Source organism: Mus pahari, chromosome 3 (assembly GCF_900095145.1).
Source record: "Mus pahari chromosome 3, PAHARI_EIJ_v1.1, whole genome shotgun sequence".
In the NCBI taxonomy this organism is placed as follows: domain Eukaryota; kingdom Metazoa; phylum Chordata; class Mammalia; order Rodentia; family Muridae; genus Mus; species Mus pahari.
In genome coordinates this window covers 28024260-28046238 of record NC_034592.1, presented here as the reverse complement: position 1 = coordinate 28046238, position 21979 = coordinate 28024260, and the positions used below count along the sequence as shown (strand labels likewise).

The window sequence follows — 21979 nt, the reverse complement described above, 5'->3', positions numbered from 1 at the left end:
TTATTATGTTTAGGTATGGGCCTTGAATTCCTGATCTTTCCAAGACTTTTATCATGAAGGGGTGTTGGATTTTGTCAAATGCTTTCTCAGCATCTAACAAGATGATCATGTGATTTTTGTCTTTGAATTTGTTTATGAAGTGGATTACATTGATGGATTTCCATATATTAAACCATCCCTGCATCCCTGGAATGAAGCCTACTTGTTCATGATGGATAATCCTTTTGATGTGTTCTTGGATTCGGTTTGTGAGGATTTTATTGAGTATTTTTGCATCGATATTTATAAGGGAAATTGGTCTTCTCATTGTGTCCTGGATTTCCTGTGTGTTTTGAGTTAGGATCTTTCTTTATTTTGCATTTTCTTTGACTATTTTGTCCATGTTCCCTATGGAATCTTCTGTACTTGAGACTTTCTCTTCCATCTCTTGTATTCTGTTGCTGATGCTCACATCTATGGTTCCTGATTTTTTTCCTTGTGTTTCTATCTCCAGAGTTGTCTCCCTTCAGATTTTCTTTGTTTCAACTTCCATTTTCAGATCCTTAATTGTTTTGTTCAATTCCTTCCCCTGTTTGCTTGTTTTCCTGTAATTCTTTAAGGGATTTTTGTGTTTCTTCTACCTGTTTAGTAGTGTTTGCCTGTAGTTCTTTAAAGACTTCTTCCTGTTTAGCAGTGATCTCCTGTAATTCCTTGAGGGATTTTTGTGCTTCCTCTTTAATGGCTTCTACTTGTTTAGCATTGTTCTCCTGTATTTCTTTGAGTGAGTTATTAATGTCCTTCTTCAAATCTTCTACCACCATCATGAGATATGATTTTGAATCCACATCTTGCTTTTCGGGTGTGTTGGGGTATCCAGGACTTGCTGTGGAGGGTGTACTGGGTCCTGATGATGCCCAGTGTTCTTGGTTTCTGTTAGTAAGATTCTTACATTTGCCTTTCACCATCTGGAAATCTCTGGTGTTTATTTTCAAGCTGTCTCTGGCTGGAGTTTGATCCTCCTGTGATTCTGTTAGCCTCTGTCAGCACTCCTGGGAATCCAACTCTCCCCTGTGTCCCTGTGGTCAGAGCACTCTCTGCAGGCAAGCTCTCCTCTCTCAAGGCAGGTGTCCAGAAGTCTGGAGCTCTGATCTCCTTCTGAGTCCTCGAATCAGAGCTCTCCCTGTATGCAGACTCTCCTCCAGTGATCCGGAGGACCTAAGGCGTGGAGATTCCTCAGGGGTGCTCAGCTGCCTCTGCTGGGGTTCAGAATAGAGATGGCTGGGGTGGACCTGACAGGACTGGAATCCAGCCTCTGGGTGGACTGTGTTCCTTTGTCCCTGTTCCTGCTGGCACAAGCCCCTCCTGGATTCTCTGGAGTTGATTGTGTTCCACTCACCTGTGATCCTAAGGACCTGTGGTGTGGAGAGTCGTCTGGAGTGCTCAGCAGCCTCTACTGGGGTTACAAAGAGATATGGCAGGGATGGCCCCAACCAGACCGGAACCCAGTCATTTACCTTTAATACATTTCTTTTTTGTTTGATTTATTGAAGCCATGTATGTGATAAATGCTTTTGTCAGCCTGGCACTGGCATCTACAATGATTTCCTAGCCCTCATTTAGAAAAAGATGTTCTAAAAGACATGCAGCCATTCTATGAACTACTGACTTGCTTTAAAAGGGTCTTTGATTCAACATTACTTTGTCTCAAACAGTCAGATTCTGGTTCCTTGACAGTGTTATCACATGATATAATTTCTAGTATTTTCCAGTGATAAAATTTTTATTTCATCAAATTCTCCCTTTTTCCTTATATCTTTTTTATTTTAAAATGAAGTTATGAATTGAATATCATAAGTAATTTAGCACATTTGTGTTCCCATGCATGTGGGAATGTGTATGTATACTGTGTCTGTGTAATCGTGCATGCCAGTTTCATGGAGTTAAGTCAATGCTAGATGCCTTTCTTGATCACTATCTCCCTTATCTTTGGGACAATCTCTCTCTCTCTCTCTCTCTCTCTCTCTCTCTCTCTCTCTCTCTCTCTCTCTCTCTCTCCCTATTTCTCTTTTGGTTTATAAATGAATATTGAGGATCCAAACTAGGGTCCTCTTGCTTGCACAGCAGACACCATTTGAGTCTTCTCCTACCTCCAGTGTTTTCCATTGTACATGTTTTTAAGTACACAGTGCAATGCCATTTGTCAGCATCACCTATTAAGTGTATGTGGCTCTGCTTGGCTCAGTATTTCAGGCTACAGGTTGGGTTTTACTTATTGTCATCAGTGTCTCAACCTAGATATGAAGAGAAGACTGTGAAATCAGAATATTGGTTTTGGTGTACTTCCTAGATTGCCAGTGGGTTATTGCCAGTGGGTTCTAGAAGTGAAAACAATGTATCTTCTTGATGAGTAGTATGAGAGAAATGCCAGTAGAAATTAATAAAGTTGGAAGTTAAAAGGGTTTAGGACAGTGATTCTCAACTTGTGGTCATGACCCTCTTGGGAATTGAATGACTCTTTCACATAGGTTGCCTTAGACTATCAGAAAATACAGATATTTACATTGTGATTTATACCATAAGTAAACTTACAGCTACTAAGTAGCAGCAAAAATATTTTAATGGTTGGAGGATACTACAACATGAAGAAATGTATTACAGGATCACAGAATTAGGAAGGTTGAGAACCACCAAGTTAGGGAATTCATAAAAATACTCAGGAAAATACATTTATCTAAATTCTGAGCACAATAATTTGCTTATATTGCTTATCAATGGGTTTTTATATTAAAATATGAATTTGTATTATTAGTGTATGAAACCTGGTAGACTTCCTAATAGATAAAACGCTCTTCTATCTCTTTCATTCAGAAATAAATGATCAATGTCATAAAATAAATATGTTTACTTTTGACAGTTTAAAAGTTTCCTCCCAACTCAGTTCTCAATACCCACAAACTCTCTTCTTTAAAGAATACAGAATAGACAAGATTTTTTCAACAACAACAACAATCTGCAAAAAATAGTTTCAGTTCACAGTAAAACTTCTCATATACTATTCAATGTCACTGTGATTTACATTCCATATTTATGTATTTAGGAATCCTAAATGTTTACATACATATACTTGCATGTACCAAAAGTTAATGAAAAAGAGGACAGGGATAGTTATATTGAAGGATTCATAGAGAGGAAAAGGAGGGGTAAATGATGTGATTAAATTATAATCTCAAAAATAAAAGAAACTTTTTTTTTTAAGAGTGAAGAAATCATATCTAAGTACAGGTGTAGATCTGGGTTTTGCTATTTTTTTTTTCTTTTTAGCAATCTGGCTTTAGAGATTTCAATCCACTTCTTATCTTTCAAGATTTCAAAGGTCATCTGCTATTTTAACTTTACATAATATATGCGATTTTACTAAGGTTAATTGTCAATAGACAGGATGACTTTCCAGTATCTACTTAAGTGTCTTTCTAGTGTGAGCCTCACTAAAGAGATAAGCAGTACCAACAGGCAATAGCAGTAATATTAGCTAAGCATTCTCATTTTTCTTTTCCCAGTGCAAATGCTGGCCTGGATTCCAACTGAAGGATGATGGTAAAACATGTGTAGACATTGATGAATGTTCCTCAGGTTTCCCCTGTAGTCAGCAATGCATCAATACATATGGAACCTACAAGTGCCGCTGTGCAGAAGGCTATGAAACACAACCTGATAACCCAAATGGATGCAGGTCACTCTCAGGTATTGAAATGAACTTGCCCATGATCCAAGCTCAGTTATAAAAGTGGATATTGAATGTTATAGTAATTTTTATTGAAATAAAATCCTTGTTCCTATGTCTGAGAAGTCAAAATTCTTCCTTCAGGATTGGCCTATGTTATTGTGACTTTGTATACTGGACATGTTCTATTCTCTTTAAAGGAAGATTGTATTATTTTCTTGTAAAGTAGGAAAAACTTTTATTATATTGAAAGTAATAGTGCATGTATATGATCTTACTGTCCCCAGAATACTTTCTCTGTGGCACAAATTATTATCACATGTTTGCCAAGGCTGAGAGAGAGTATTGTAGCATTATTGTGACATTTTTTCTTATATTGCTTGCAGTTATGTACTACAGACAATCCATAAGCCAGTAATGGTGACAATAATACTAAATCCTACTACATACCATTATATCAATAATTTAGCTATTCAGAATATATTAAACTTCTGTTTAGTCTAAATATTCTTTTTTTTAAAAAGACCTATATTTTAAGTTAAGGGAAAAATCAAACCCAACAAAATGAAACAAAATGTATGTCAGCCAAGCATTTGTGAGAGGATTAGCAGTATACAAAAGGTTAAAAATAAACAAAGAAAAGTGGCAAAATTTATTAAAACAACTCAATTTCTGGAACATAGTTAATTATCATGAAGGAATTTCTGACTATATTTGGCTGTACTCTGGCTTCTAACCCAGCTATACATTGTCCTTTTCTGAATTCCTCAAATAGATATAGTATTAGATATTGTCTAATACCAAATGCATTATTAAATGCCTAGAGAACTGAGAGTAAAGTACATTTTGAATTACTTATATTCCCTGCTTTTCATGGATGTTTGTGCTTGACTTTCCTAAATTCCTGAGGACTTTTGCTGTTATTACTCAGAAAAGTACTATAAGTTATTTACACTGCTATGAACAGAATGAACTGAAGCCTGAAAAGGAGGACATACGTGTCCAGTGTCTAATACAATCTTCCACCTGCCTTTAGATGAAGAGCCCTTCTTAATTCTCGCCGACCAACATGAAATTAGAAAAATTAGCACAGATGGCTCCAACTACACACTTCTAAAGCAGGTATGGTAACTCCAGGATGGTGAGAAGGTGGTTGTAGTTCCATGTGTATCAGTAAAGTTAGGTACATAGAGCACCTGATATAATGTATAGAGTTTATCTATTCACGTATGTACGAAAAGCTATCATGTGTTTTGACTATGAGTAGCAAAGTGTCACAGATTATTTTAGGATGCTGCATGGAAGAAAAAGAAGACTTCAAAGATAGAATAGTTTGAGAAATGTCTTAGGAATGCTATGTTGGATATATATGGCATACTAGAAGTGGCACATTGTTCTTTTAATTTATTTTATAACCTGAATTAATTAGTAGGCATCCTGTCAATTTCCTGATGTTGTCTCTTGAAAATGAATGGGATTTATTTTACTACCAATTTAAATAATCTGATCTTTATACTGTGCTATGTCAATTTATGGAGTGATTATTAAATATCTGGTTTATAAACTCAATTGAGCCACAGAATTGGGCGTATAGCCACCATTTCAGTGACAATTCCTTGTTTTATTTCCCAAAGTCCTGTATCTCAAGACATGCAAACAGGATGTTTTAATTGTCTTTTATAGCTAATATGTTACAAGATTGTTTTTGAGAGAACGAGTTTTTCTCCATGAAATATTTAAAACTATAAAACACAGTAGAACTGAGCCAGGCGTGGTGGTGCCCTTTAATCCCAGCACTTGGGAGGCAGAGGCAGGTGGATTTCTGAGTTCGAGGCCAGCCTGGTTTACAAAGTGAGTTCCAGGACAGCCAGGGCTACACGGAGAAACCCTGTCTTGAAATATCAAAAACAAACAAACAAAAAAACCAAACAAACAAACAAAATATAGTATAACTACTTCAAAATAGTCCTGACTCCTATGACTCTGTGGAAAATACTTACTAATGGTGACCACTCAGTGATGAAACAGGCCAGAAAGACCAAAGGAAAGCTTTGCATGTGGTCTGGCCTATCATTTCATTATAATAAAAAAATTGAGGTATTCCTAAAGGCAGAATCCTTTTCTCTCTTTGGATATGATGAATAAAGATGAAAAAAGAGATAAATATATTTTCTTGATAATTTGTCTCTGCAAAATAAATGAAAACACATTATTTTAAAATTAATTTTTGTAGTGTTGTATACCTACTTAGCAATGTTGCTTTTTCTAGTGTTTTGAATTGTATCCAGTATAAATCTCAGATTATTGTGTTACATAAAATTATAATTAAGGGTAGAAATTTCTTAGTATATATATATACTGTAAAATATGATTGTCTTAATCAAGCTATAGTTTAAATTCATATATTATATTTAGAAAATTACTTTAATAACATGTTATAATGAAAATTAGTCTAGTATCTTTTTAATGTTATACAATTTTACTCTGACAGCACTTTTATTCCAGAAAGATTATGAAAAGGAACAACATAAAATTTTCTAAATTAATCATCTTGAACAAAAGGGCACAAATCTTCAGCCACAGAAATAAGAAAGGCAAATTGGACTTTGATGAAACTAATTTTCAGCTCAGAAGCCAAAGAGATGACTCACTTTCGGCACATCCTTGGCTGTTATGCTTTCAAATATGATTCTTCAGAGCGAACAGTATTCTGTGGGCATTAAGGGACAACTGCAGAAAAATGTTCACTCTTGGCTGGATTGGAAACATTTTAATTCCTCTGTCCCAGCAGCTTTAATTTATTATACTAGACTTGCTAAATATGGATTTGAATTATCATTATATAAATGAATTACTGTTAAGAAAGTAGAGGACAATAACTAAGAATTACAGATAATTCCTTGCTAAAGTTATAGACAAATTTGTACTATCCTCACAAAAGTTCTCTCTTCAACCATCTGAATTGTCAAACCATCACAGAATCCCTAACCATATACATTATTCCTCTAAAGAGAAAAACATTTGCATAAAATGAAGTTTCAGATTACTGACAGGAATTTATTTATTTATTTATTTATTTATTTTTCAATAATTTAGCATTTTTCATTCACTTTCCATCCTCACTGCAGCCCCCTCTCTTCTCTTCCCAGGCCTGCCCTTACAAATCCCTCCCCCTACTTCCCACCCCTCTCCTTCTCTAGAGAGAGGGGCAAGCCCCACTTGTGTACTACCCAACCCTGAGACATCCATTCCCAGCAAATCTAGGCACATCCTCTACCACTGAGGCCCAACCACTCAGTCCAGGTAGTGGAGAGGATCAAATGCCAAACAACAAAGTCAGAGACAGTCTTTGTTCTATTATTTAGAGGACCCACATGACGAAAATGGTACACATATGCTACTAAAGTATAGGGGGCCTTGGTCCTGCTCCTTCATGCTCTTTTGTTTGAGGTCCAGTGTCTGTGAACCTCATAAACCCAGGATAGTTGACTTTGTAAAACTTCTTGTAGTATTCTTGACCCTTCTCCAGCATCCCAATTCTATGCACCACATGCCCTACTCTCACAATATTCCCCTGATGTTTGGCTCTGGGTTTCTGTACCTGTTTCTGTACTCGTCTGGATGAAGCCACTCAGGAGACAGTTATTTAAGGCTCCTGTTTGCAACCATAGGAGACTATAATTATCAGTATTAGGCATTGACTCTTTCACATGGGAAGGAGCAGTCACTGGTTGGCTATTCTCCCGGTCTCTGTTCCATTTCTATCCCTGTGCATCTTGTAGATAGAATCATCTTTGGTTGAAGGTTTAGTAGGTCAGTTGATGTCCCTTTCCCTCTACTAGATGTCCTTTTGGCCACTGGAGATGGTCACTTCAGTCTCTCTATACCCTTCTGGTAGGAATCTTAGCTAGGGTGGCACCCAAAGACACCCCATAGCCTCCCCATCCCAGGACTTCAGCTTGTCCCAGAGATTCCCCACAACTGATTTCTTTTCTCATTCCCAGCTCTCTCCATTATCCCATCTCCCCATATCTTATCCCACCCCAGTTCCCCACCTCACCTCCTCTCCCACCCAGTTCATTCACTTTTTCCACCTCTGAAAACTATTTTGTTTCCCCTTCTAAGGGAGATTTATGTATCCTTCTTTTATCCCTAATAATTTCTATTGTTCTGTGTATTGAAGCATGTGTATCCTGTACTTCATGGCTAATGTCCACTTATAAATTATGGCTAAAGTCTACTTATAAGTGAGTACATACCATATATGACTTTCTGGGTTTAGGTTATCTCAGTCAAGATGATATTCTCACACTCCATCACTTGCTGCAAATTCTATGATGTCTTTGTATTTAATAATTGAATAATATTCCATTGTGTAGATGTACCACATTTTCTTTATCTATTCTTCCATTGAGGGACTTTTGGTTGTTTCCAGTTTCTGCATATCATAAATAGTGCTGTTATGGCCATAGTTGAAGAATGGATACCAGGGTACCTTTTTGGCTGTATGCCCAGAAGTGTTATACCTAGGTCCTGTGTTAGAACTATTCCAATTTTCTGAGAAATCACCAAACTGATTTCCAGAGTGATGGTACAAGTTGGCACACCTACCAGCAATGGAGAAGTGTTCTCCTTGCTCTACATCATTGCCAGTATGTGTTGTCACTTGAGATTTTTGTTATCTTAGCCATTCTAAATGATGTAAGACAGAGATAACAGAAGACACTGAACATTTCTTTAAGTAGTTCTTAGCCATTAAGATTTCTCTGTTCAGTTCCTCTAGTCCTTCCCCTAACTCCTACATTGGTGTCCCCATGCTCAATCCTATGGCTGGCTGCAAGCATCTGCATCTTTGTTGGTCATGCTCTGAGAGAGCCTCTCAGGGGACAGCTATACCAAGCTCCTGTTATCAAGCACTTCTTAGCATCAGTAATAGTGTCTGGGTGTGGTGGCTTCATATGGGATGCATCCCTAGATGGGGCAGTCTCTGGGTGGCATTTCCTTCAGTTTTTTGCTGCTCCGCTCTTTGTCCCTGTATATCCTTTAGACAGGAACAATTCAGGTTAAAATTTTTGAGATGGATTTTAGCCTTCTCACGCAATTGTGCGCCATGCCTAACCTCTGGATATGGTCTCTACAAGTTCTCTCTCCCCTTTGTTGGGTATTTTAGCTAATGTCATCCCTGTTGGGTCCTGGGAGACTCTTGCTTTCCTGTGATCTGGGTCTTTTGGTCCTCATCCTCCATTGCTACACACATCTGTTCAATTTCCTGACCCTCTGTGCATCTCCCTGTCTCCTCCCACATTTGATCCTCCCACATTTGATCCTGCCCCCATTTCCCCTCCCCCTCTTCAGTTCCTCCTAAGTCCTTCCCACCCTCTACCTCCCATGATTATTTTTCCCTCTTCCAAGTAGGACTGAAGCATCCACACTACATAGGAAGAACAACCAACCAGACTCCCAGAGCTCCATGGACTAGACCACCAAACAAGGAATACACATGGAGGGACCCATGGTTCCAGTTGCCAATGCAGCAGAGGATGGCCTTATCTGGCATCAATAGGAGGGGAGGCGCTTGGTACTCTGAAGGCATAGGGGAATGCTAGGACTGTGAGGGGGAGTGGGTGGGTGGTGAAGAACCCCCTTATAGAAGTAGAGGGAGAGGGGATAACATAGAGGATTTATGGAGGGGAAACTGGGAAGGGGAATAACATTTGAAATGTAAATAAATAAAACAACCAATTTATGAAAAAAACAGATTTTTCAATTGAAAATTTTCTGTTCATGTCTGTACCCTATTTTTCAATTGGATTAATTGGTTTGTTGACATCTAATTTTTTTATTTCTTTATTTATTTTAAATATTAGTCCTCTATCAGATGTAAGGTTAGTGAAGATTTTTTTCCCATTCTGAAGGCTGCTGTTTTGTCCTATTGATAGTGTTCTTAGCCTTGTAAAAGCCTTTCAGTTTTATGAGGTCTCATTTATTAGTTGTTGGTCTTGATGCCTGAACTACTGATATACTGTTCAAGAATTTGTCTCCTGTGTAGTTCCCTAGCTTCTACTATACTATATTTTGTGTGTTTGGTTTTATGACATAAATTTATAAAGCTCTCTAAGAAGTAGTCTGGAGAATGTTCCAGTGATATTCTAATTTTAGAATTCTAATTTTCTATAGTCACTTCAGAGATATACAGTGAATTTAATTTAGACTTTTTCTAGTTTTTAGTATCTACTGAATAATTAAAGTTAATTACCAATTTTTATTTTTGTAATTATTCATAGTTAGCATTGTTAATAGAATGGACTTACTGTCATTTCTTTGAGCATAGCAAAGACTTTGAGTGGAGTCATTTATTATCACTTCACATTGCTTATTTACGACACGTGATTTTTGTGGGGATAGGCCATCTATTGGAATAGTTCATCTACTTAGTTGCTATGAAACAGTATGACCACAGCACCTTTTATAAAGGAAAACATTTAACTTAAACTGACTTATAATTGCAGAGGTTTAGTCCATTATCATCATGGCAAGAAACATGCAGGCAAGTATAAAATCCAAATACCAGGCATAAAGAAAAAAAAAAAAAAAGAAACATGCAACATGCAGGCAGACACGCTTCCGGAGAAGGAGCTGAGAATTCTACATCTTGATCCACAGGCTGCAGAAAGAGACTACCTCAGTAGGCATAGCATGAGCATATGTGAGACCTCAAAAACCTACCTCTTGCAGAGTGACACACTTCTACCAACATGGCACCACTCCATGTGGGCCAATTACTCAAACACATCAGTCTATGGAGGAGGCATTTTTATTCAAACCATCACACCATTATTTTCATAATGTGAAGACAAAGTAAAACGAGGTTGCTTATGTTAACTGTAATAATGCGTAAAAATTAAACCTGTAACATTTATATTGTTATTACTAGAACTTACATGGTATAAAAAGAAAAATTGAAAGAAAACCACTTTCTCTTTCCATAATTTCCTGGATTGTTTCTATTTACAATCCACTTTAATTCTCAGGGATTCTTGGAAAGAAGTATGAACATGAATTATTTAACCTTGGCTTGACTCTTACAAAGGACTATATGGATCGAAGACCTCACAAATTACTATCAAATTCTCAACATTCAGAGTAAAAGTAAAAGTGAAATCACACTTTGTAATTATTACGTTTATTAATGCTGCTTCCCTAAAGCTATGCCAAACAAGCAAGTTTCTCTCTTCCTGGATGTCCAGACCTTAAACATAAGACTCATAAACTGAGATGTTCCAACCTTAGAGTTGAGTTTATCGAATCATTTACAGCAAATATTCTTATGCAGATGATTTTTCTACTTTAAAATGCAATAGGAACATGGTTGCAAAAAGTCCAAGACACTATCATATGGTGTAGGAAAATGAGAGCACAGGAGAGTGACAGAGTGACTTATACTGGTCTGTAATATGACATTTTCATTCTGATCTTTTCAGTGTAGGCAATAACAGCCCCACTCACCCACAGCAGGGAACTTGAAGAAAACCCCAGGGAAGCCCAGCTTTCATCTCTGAACAGGGCAATTCCAAATATCTCCCCCTACTGCTTGTATATCATGTATTAGCTTTGGAATATTTTTCATATAACCAAAGCTGCTCACTGAGATGCTGGTGTGGATATAGCTGCCATTGTGTGGCCCATTTTAGATAAAAAAAACCAAACAGTTATGCTTCATTTGATGACTCAGTCATGGTGTTCCAATTTGTTTATTTTAATGTAATTATCTTATTTAGTTTTCTTTGATTTAATTTTTAAGTGCAAACAAATTTTAGTATATTATACATACTTTGTTCTTATTCACATTCTTCCTCTATTCTTCTTTCTTTTTCTGTCTTTTTTCTATTGCTCCATTTCTGGCTCAGTAGTTCTTATACTTATAGTTTTAATAAAAATAAATGAGGAGAGTTCCAGGGTCATGAAAATAAAGCTTGAATGGGGTTGCCCTTGAAAATGTGCTTTGCTATGAGAGAATCACGTAGCCTAGACCACTATGGTGATATCATGAAATAGAGTAATAGAAGAGGTAGTTACTATGTATAGTGTGATGGCGATCCTGAAAGAAGGAATAGGCGCACCAGTTTTGGAGAAGAAATGAACTTTCTTACTTATCTAGGTCTTTAGGTATGTTCTTAGTGTTAAGATTAGTTTTAGGGCTGTCCACAGTTTTATGGTATCACTACAGGGAATAAATAAGTAACCTTCCCCATATCCTCACCACTACTTTTTGCTGTGCTTCATTTAAATCATTATTTATTTTTAATTTACATTTATTTTTATGAAATATATTTTCAACATATTTTGTCCTCTCTCCAAATCCTGGCAGATCTTCCATATCTCCTTAGGAGTCTAACCTCATGCTCTGTCTTTTTCTCTAAAAACAAACAACCAAATAAATAAACAAATGATAAAATGAAAATTTGGAGTAATCAAGCAACTAACTAACTAACTAACTAACTAACTAACTAACTAACTAACTAACTAGGGAAATCAAAATAACCAACCAACCAAGCCAGCAAGCAAACATAAAACCCAACAAGACAGAAATAATCAAATCAATTGAAAACTGGAGTCCACTGTGTTGACCAACTATTCTCGGTGTGGGGCCTTTTCTGTAGTATTAATCACTGAGTGAGTAAATCCAGTGTCATGCCATTGAAGAAAGCTCATATTTTCCTTTACCATCAGGTGTCAGTTGCAAATAGCTCCTTGTCTGGGGTAAGATTTATGTTCATCTCCTATTGTCAGTGATGAATTTTTTTCTGATTTGCATCTGTGAACGTCTTGTACTTTCTTGATGCTATGTTTTCCCATAACAATTTCAATATTTTGATCTTATATGAAGATGTTTGATCTAATTTCAATAGAGGGAGGACACAAGCAGAGGAACAGAATTAATTTATTGCTATAACCTTCTCTCTAACTTTTTCACATTGTTGAATATTTATTTAAAAATTATAAATACTAAAAAATGTGTTTCTTATTAGGGTATTATTTTCAAGTGAATAATACATCTTTTAAACATGTGATATGAAGAAAATATAAACATACTATGTTCTTAAAATATTTGTCACAAATGTTAGTGTGGTATGCAATCATTTATATTCAAAGAGAGATGATTTCTCTGGATGCTAAACATTAGAAATAATCCTAATAGTTATTGAAATTGTGCTCCTTCTTACTTTTAGGGATTGAACAATGTTATTGCTCTAGACTTCGATTATAGAGAAGAATTCATATATTGGATTGATTCTAGCAGACCCAATGGAAGTCGCATAAACAGAATGTGTCTAAATGGAAGTGACATCAAGGTAACTCTATATAGGAAGAATAACTGAATACTTCATTGGTATTATTGAATAAAACATAAAATCTTAATACCAAATCATTGTTTATAGAGCATATTAGTTTGAATTCATTTTTACACTTTCACTGTTTAAATTATTAAAATTTTAAATTATAAATAAGATATTTTATTTTTATGTTCTCTTTTTATTATTCCCTGCTGTTTGATAAGATTTGTAACTTTAACAAACAATGGACTGTTGATTAAAATTTTAGTACTCCTAAAATTTACTTGGTTGGAAATAGTTGAATGTACATGTGTACAATTATTAATGTTTTTATTACCTTATAATACATGTCACATTCTAGATATGAGCTACTTACATGTCACATTCTAGATATGAGCTACTTAGTACCACTTTAAGGTTATGCTAACTTTTAGAAAATAATATTACTTCGGTGTATATGCTGCAAGATGCATTATATAGAATTTCTTAGGGACTTGAGAAATGGCTCAGATACTAAGAGTACTTGATGCTCTTGAAAAGGACCGAGTTTCTTTCTTTTATTTTATTGGCTATATTGTTTATTTACATTTCAAATGTTATTCCCATTCCCAGTTAAACCTCCTACCCCTCCCACAACCCCCTGCTTCTACTGAGGGTACTCCCCCACCCACACACCCCCTCTTGCCACAGTGCTATAGCATTCCTCTATTCTGGTTCACCAAGCCTCCACAGGACCACAGGGCTCCCCTCCCATTGATAAGGTAATCCTCTGCTACCTATGCATCTGGAGGCACAGATCCCTCAATGTGGAAAAGAACCCAGTTTTAATTTCCAGCACCTACATAACTTGGCTCACAACTGTCTATAACTCCTGTTCTGGGGTGAGAAAGCTCTATTCTGGCTTCTGTGGGTACCAACATGAAAATGGTTACATAACAGACACCTGCACATGCTGCCATTTGTACATGTAAACAAACAGACAAACAACAAATAAATAAGAAATACTTTTTTTTAAAGACGTAGGAATCATAGGACTCTAGGATCACTAGACTTAACAGGACAATTGATGTAGATAAAAGGATGAGGAGATTTTGTTCTCTGATAAATTTTGTAAGTCTGTATCAAATCTATGAAGCTCAATCATGTATTTTCTTATAAGACATGTTTTAGTAATGTCCACTTTTATATTTTGAGGATACTTTTTTAAAAGGTACATCTCTGTCACTGTCCAACCCTAATTCTGTTGTTACCTTAAACTAGTTCATTGATGTTCATTGAAGCAGCAAGGTCAATTTTAAAATTTGGAATTGGGATGAAAACTGAAGCAAATATGTCTTGCAGTCAAGACACTCAGGCAGTATCATGCCAGCTTCAAGCCCTCCTGCTTCTCTGTGTTATCACCATTGGCTGCTTAGATAAATCATGATTCTAAACTTCATATTTTTTGTCTATGATTGTATAATGATCTTTCATATAGTTCTTTCCTTTCATATAGTTGTAAAGTACTAAGATTTTAAATACTTATCATATGTAACATGAATTACTTATATATCTTTAAAAACTGTATCTTTATACCTAAAGCCAAACACCTTAAGAATTGCACCAATTGGAATCAGAAGCTAAAATTTTTTATTTCTATTTGGGTATATTCAAACACAATGCACAGTCCTCATTCTTAATATATTGTTGTATAGGGCTAAAGGATTTGTGAGAGTGGGGTGAATATTACTAAAGCCATGTCAACATATGATAAAAATAATTATTAATAAGGGATTGTTTGCACATGTGATAGAAATTTTTTCCCAGTATTTGAGAGGATAAGCAGATAAACCTATGAAATGAGGTCACCAACTGTGCATACTTAGGATCTATTTATTTGTATTATTTCTATAAACATATATGTAACATCTAGAAGACTAAATATACCCTGGGTAATTCTTTAAAATAAGTAATGTGTTGTGGTAAATTGTTCTCTTCTTTATCTAAATTTAATTTCTTCAGTTTAAATGGAATTCTGTATCTCAATTAAAATCAAGAAACAATTGCTTGATTCTTATTGAAGCTATTTATATTATTAATTTTCTAAATTCTTATTTTGTTAGGTAGTGCATAACACTGCTGTCCCCAATGCATTTGCTGTTGATTGGATTGGCAAAAACCTTTATTGGTCTGACACAGAGAAAAGGATAATTGAAGTATCCAAACTCAATGGCTTGTACCCTACTGTACTTGTTAGCAAAAGGCTGAAGTTTCCCAGGGACCTGTCTTTAGATCCACGAGCCGGGTTTGTAAAACTGTTAAAAATCCTAAATCTTTAGACTACTCTCATTGTGACAACTCTCTATGTTATTAAAATAAAAATTAAAGTAATATATGAATGTAAAGAACTTTTTACAATCAAGCTTAGTAAGTATGGCCAGAGCAGTCGGAGTGATGAATTTAAAATCCATTTAAAATATTTGCTTTCTAAATATATGAAAAACATTCTTTTCCAAAGAAGTCAATGAAATGAACACAGCAAAGAGACTTAACTGATGCCGGTGCCTCAAACTGTACAAAAGGGAAGAAGAAGACCCTGAAAATGTTCACTTGGTCAAAGCTGCAAACAGTATAAACACTAGTCTTAAAGCAGGAGACATATTTGGTACCTATAGATAGCAAATGAGATTGCATCATCAAAAGGAAAAGTGGAGTGCCATGGGAAAGATTAGTTGTGGAGCATGAGAATGGTGAGCATATTGAAGATATTTTTGAGCAGCAAGTCACATCCATTGATGTGTGAAAGCTCTATGGTGAGGGTGAAATCTATACAGTATGACCATTTTATTTATTTCCAATTCTAGTTTTTAATACAGATAGAATGCATGACTTTCAATATTTATACTACCATGTAGCATAATTACATGCTCAAAATTACTTCTGTAGTTCAAGCTACCTAACATGCAGATTAAAATAACAAATTTAGAGAAAACTGCTTGTGTTAAAAGAGGACACCTTTTGAGAAGCCAGTAGAAGTTTAGTAGAAATTGACTTTCCAAAGAACGGTTTGATAAGTAACTGTATTGATGCTTTAGACACCATTCAATTTTGGTTATTGCTAATATAGCCTATCTCTGTTTTATAAGAGGGAAATATTTATGTCATAATACACAGGATAATTAACTTTAAACATTAAGTTGGCTGAAGTATATGGGCTCATACAAGATTGTACCGTATTGCTCTTTCCAAGGGATTCTACACATTTCAACATTACTCTGTACTAATTGATTATATTTAAACTTTTTCTTTACCATAGCAACATGATGTTGAAAAGAAACCATTTATACATGAGTATACTTATAAGTTGTTTAGTAAACATTGGTCAGATATTCTAATTTAGCCTCCACTAATATTCATTCATAAGTTTGTAGATTATTTCACTGCGTTGCCATTTTTTCAGAAACTTTGTATTTGACTGTCTCATTTGTTGTAATATTTAGAAACTCAAACTAATTTGGCTTCTTTTTCTAAGTCATTGGAGATCCTTTACTTCTAATAAAAGAAACAGTGCCGGTTTGTAAATACAAACAGAACTTCAGAATTTCTTGTTTAAGAAGCAAACACTGTTCGTTCATAGTCTACTTGGTACAGCTGATCAGTCTCAGAGATTTATTTCTCCCAAGATACAGTTATCACCCTATAAACTGACCACAGTGTTCAGTTGTCACAGACATGATCCCATCACCAAAATTGTCAACCAAAATAGTTAAGGAGATATTATTGTGGATATTATAAAGTACTCCTTTGAGTTTTCATTTTTGGATAACATTTGGATTATAATACCTGTATACTATTTTATAACCAAAGAAATAAATAAAACGAGATCATTTCATGAAACAAAGCCACCTATTTTAATACCCTATTTTAATTACAATTCAATACTGCCGAATTTAACACAGTTTTCCTTGTTCTCCAGAAAGGGATAATAGGTAATTGGATTTAGCAGTCTGTTAAGAAGAGCCTCAGACAGAGAATGGCTTTCCTTTATAAAATGCTGTATGGTTGCAATTCAAAGATGCCACCTAAACGTATGAAGCTGTTCAATAAAAACATAATTAACAACTTTTTACATTACATCTCTGCTGTGATATGCATGGCATTTAATCTGCCATTCTGACTAGCATCCTATTTTATGAAGAGGTGTGAATTCTTTCCTGTTGTTGGTGAGAGATAAGTCAAGAATTGTCCATGGGCTCACCAAGCTGCTTAATGCAATTAAACATCTACACTTTGAAAAGGCATTTTTGGGGCTGTTTTCTAAATTTGCTGCAGAGAAAATTGTGATTATTTTATGAGTTTTCTTATACTATGTATAAGAATATTCTATATCAAACTAGTTAAGTGACCTTCTTAGAATCATTTAGTGTGTGCAATATTAAACTGGGGCTGTAATTCAATATTTAGGCTATAGTCCCACATTTTTCAACTGCATCATATTTGAGGCTTTAGTAATAAAATGACCATAGCTTGAGAGTCTGTTTTCCAGTAAACACCCAAACAAAGTGTGTGTGTGTGTGGGGGGGAAAGCTGCAGGCACACAAGTCCTGCATATTCACATCAGAACAGTTAAACTTTCCTTAATAAAAGGGGTATTTTAAACATGAATTTGTAATATACAACCTGAATCACTGCAAGCATGCCTTGTTGTTTTAAATACAGGACCTCAAACACCCTTTCCAGAGCTCTTTCAGTGAACTATAACTTTAGCTCCATACTTTATGCCTAAAAGTACATTTTTGTTCAGCTATTTTCCAAATGATTTATTAACTAACTGCTGAAATAATAGCATGTATCATTCTGATGATTATATGAAAAAGATATTCCTATATCTAGCATCTATACCCATTATTATTGATAAATGTGATGGCAATGCAGATTATTTTATAATGATTATTCCATAGTTACATATTTTAATCTTATGTCAGTCCTTCCCAAGACATAAGAAATATTGGAAAAGACATACAAGATAAGAAAGTGAATGGCCTGTAGACCTACTGGGATGAGAATTTTCATTATATTGTGTTTATCGACTTGAATAATATTGTTTTCCAATACTATCAGAAATATTTCCTATGTGAAATATTTTCTAAATGTCTCTAAGTAGACACCAAATACTAAACATTTAAGAACATAGGACTTCCTATCTTTCCTTATCTTTCCATATAGAAATCGAATAGTTTTAGCTTAAAGATCATGGTATCTGTTACACTCACTATGGATCAGGGCAATAAACAGGAAATTGGAGATACACAAAAATGTGGGGTCAGGGCCATAAAGACATGTACGCATACCTCCACAAAACCAGATACATATTTGAAGTAGAAATGACCTTCATGTTTCAAAGAAATCACTAATGAAGAAAGAATGCTTGCTATGCATAAATGACATGCCAAGATAAAAATTCAATTTCTAGTTTTGTGTAGAAAGCAAATAACTATTTCATTAAACTTTGCAGTTGTATAAAAACAGTTCTAGTAATTGTATAATTAGAAATAGTTGACTTCAGTATATTTCCATTTAGGCATAATCCATAAGAAATGAGCATACATGGTTATTTTTACAATTCAGATTTAGATATACAGTTAGGAAAAAGAAGCTTTTCTAACTGTTACATGAATTTGAAAAAAAATAAGCCTGTGATACTTATAGTTTAATTCATTTCAAACAACCACTTCTTCAAGAGTAGAGAATCTGTTGTTATAGTTACAACCAGATATTCTTTGGAATATTTATACAAAATATATTTACACAATAAATACTATCTGATACTAACAATTTTCTTATATGATCTTGGATAAAGATTGTTTATTATTTGGTATAATTTAGAAATATTAGAATTTTTATTGATGAATTTATTCCAATATTGATTATGGCAAATAAACATTTTTTACATCGGTAATTATACAGAGGTTCTATTTTAAAGGTATAACACCCATTTTGCTTATTGAATTTTTATAGAAAAGTTACTGACAAATTTAATGAATACATGTATGCTAAATCTTTCTTATATATCGAAAGGAGAAGGTTCTCTGCCTTCAAAATGTAACAGAGATCCCGTTAGGATCATTTATGCTCAGAAAAATGGTGCCTTCTTTCAATACATTAGAGATTTTCTTAATATGTTTTGATGTAATGACTATTTCATTTTGGAAGTCAAGTGATAAGTATAAAAGAAATCTAGGAACATAATACAGTTATGCAGGACCAATCTGATATAACAAGTTAACCCACTAGGTTAATAGTATTAAAACAAATGTATATTTATTCACATAAGTTATACATAAGGTATTGAATAATAATATTATTAGGTACTCACTAGCAAAATATTTTTAAGTATTAATTTCTATGCTTTTTTTAAGGGCATAAAAATTGAGGTTACTATTGGTTTTCTCAAGACTTGAAAAATTTTAGGCTCTTAAAGATTAATTAAATCTAGGTTTACACAATCTTGGGAAGACTTGGAATTTGAACCAAAGCAACCTGTTTCTAGGGTATACTACCTAAAACTCCACATACCAAGTCTTTGAGAAGATGCTAGTCTACATTCTAGTAGATACTGTAGTCCTTATTTTAAATTATACCTCTATCATGTAAGACTAGGCATGTATCATATATATATATATATATATATATATATATATATATATATATATATATGCAATTTGCAACTCACACTACTATAAAGGCCTAAAAAAGGCAGTATTCTACACCTCTTACACACTCACAATCTGCAATTAAGTCTTACTGTGTCCTAAAATCTGAAAGAAATGTCTGCATTTCACAAGAAATTTGCAAGCTAATTATAAAGATCAGTATCAGGTCCAAGTAAGGGTAAATTTCCCTAACAAATTTCACCAATTATCATGCAATCTTTTTACTGTAATTGTCAAATAATTCTGTCTTAATATTGTCATGTCCATGTGTATTGAATTCACTTGTGAGGCCATTTTAGGAAAACATACATTGTAATTTTGTCTGTTTTTCCCTAGTGCTTAGAGATATCTGCAACATCGTGTGGTATCCACGAATTGCTTCACTATATACTTCTGTGTCTGTTTTAGTAGGGTAGTAAGATTTGTTAGCTATTTTATGTCACTGACTTAAGGAGGATTGTCTGATTGTGAGGAAAGGGACCTTACATCATCATGGATTGTTCAACTATATCAGCAACAAATCAAGAAATGATTTTGTTGATTATTATTGCTGTAATTCTATATAAACCTAAGGAAATAGATACTGTTGCCTGGTAGTGCATAACAATAGCAGAGATCATTCATTGTTCTCTTAGGGCTTCACAAGAATATATCTCTTTGAATCTACCCTGAACATATGAACTAACATTAATCAAGAAATTAATTGTGGAAAGCCAATGTAAATTACATGTTTACAAACATATCTTTTAAGTAAGGAAACACAAGTAACAGCACATGTCATGAAGAACATACTAAAAGCCCAGAAGCAGAAAACATTCAATCATAACATGGAACTGAGTGGAACTAACTAGAAATGTAATTTAATATAATTGTTTTAGAAAATGTTAAGTATTATTTTTATATCCTTTCTGCATCTCAGTATGTGGACTTGAATTTGGACCTTGCACATGTTGGGCAGGCTCTGCTTTCCTGGCAACTTCAGCTCTGCATACTTTTAAATTTTAATCGCATACCACATTTTTAAAATTCATATAGAATATTTTTACAAAATATTCTTGGTTATATGTCTTTCATATCTGATGAATTAAATGCTAAGGAGTCATTTAGTAGAAAGAAAAGAGTTAGAAAAAGAGAATGGATTAATAAACTTCAAATGTGATAAGAAAAAGACATAAAGGATCCATTAAAATCTATTTGATGAGATTTTCAGACACAAGTAAAATTAGTTTATATATAGTAATGTGTCTCTTATCTCTTTTTGTAGTTCACAGCATGCAGTATTAATGGTTAACCCAGCCCAATTAGCTTTATTTTCAACAGTATCAATATAAATTTTTTTCTCTATCCTCCTATTCTGTCCCAGAACCTCTGATATTTTAGTTGAAATCTGCTATGAGATAGAAAGTGTTGTGATAACAGACATTCTCTTCGTGTGTCATTAGATATATAATTCCTGACAGATATATGTGGCTCTTGTAGGCTTGAGATATAGCAATTGAGTTAATTTAAAATTTCTTATTTTTTATCATGTAAATACCAACAATTATACCTATATAGTTTTAGTTAATGAAAATGATAATGTCTATTCAAAGCAATGAATGACTCTTATAGTTCAAATGTGTAAGAAGTCAAAATTGACAGCAGTTAGGTAGTAGAAAGATGGGTGATAGATGGACGAAACAAGAATTGGTTGTTTTTATCTTTTAACAGTATAGATACTTTTCACAATTTTACATTCATTAATCATGTGCATCTGAGAGTTCATAGGTATAAAAACTATGTTTTTATATTAAGAAGAACATATATTTCATGTTAAATGAATATCCCAAGCAGTATAAATGGTTCATTTGAAAAACAAAAAATAAGAAAATTTGTACTGAAGCCATTCATGAAAGCCACATTTCAGAGATACACTAAGAATTAATTTGGAAACAGTGACAAAAAAAGCAAATATTTTGTAATGTTTTACTTCAATAGAACAGTCGATGAAATGGCTATTGATTTTGTTTCCTAGGAATTTGTACTGGATTGATTGCTGTGAGTATCCTCACATTGGCCGTGTCGGAATGGATGGAACAAATCAGAGTGTTGTCATAGAAACCAAGATTTCTAGACCTATGGCACTAACAATAGATTATGTCAACCATAGACTCTATTGGGCTGATGAAAATCACATTGAATTTAGCAACATGGATGGATCTCATAGACACAAAGGTTGGTCTAACAGTATAAACAAATCGGTATTTTCAAGT

General features: G+C 34.4%; 1 protein-coding gene across 4 annotated transcripts in view; it reads left to right on the top strand.

Annotated features, from left to right (window-relative positions):
• The window catches only part of Lrp1b (LDL receptor related protein 1B), a 1962444-nt gene that overhangs the window by 1710163 nt on the left and 230302 nt on the right, over positions 1-21979 (top strand). For all 4 annotated transcript variants that reach the window (XM_021192210.2, XM_029535926.1, XM_029535925.1 and 1 more), the window contains exons 56-60: positions 3537-3720; positions 4737-4822; positions 12931-13053; positions 15138-15319; positions 21742-21941. In XM_021192210.2, the coding sequence (XP_021047869.1) occupies positions 3537-3720; positions 4737-4822; positions 12931-13053; positions 15138-15319; positions 21742-21941 (775 nt within the window). The remainder of the gene's footprint in view (positions 1-3536; positions 3721-4736; positions 4823-12930; positions 13054-15137; positions 15320-21741; positions 21942-21979) is intronic.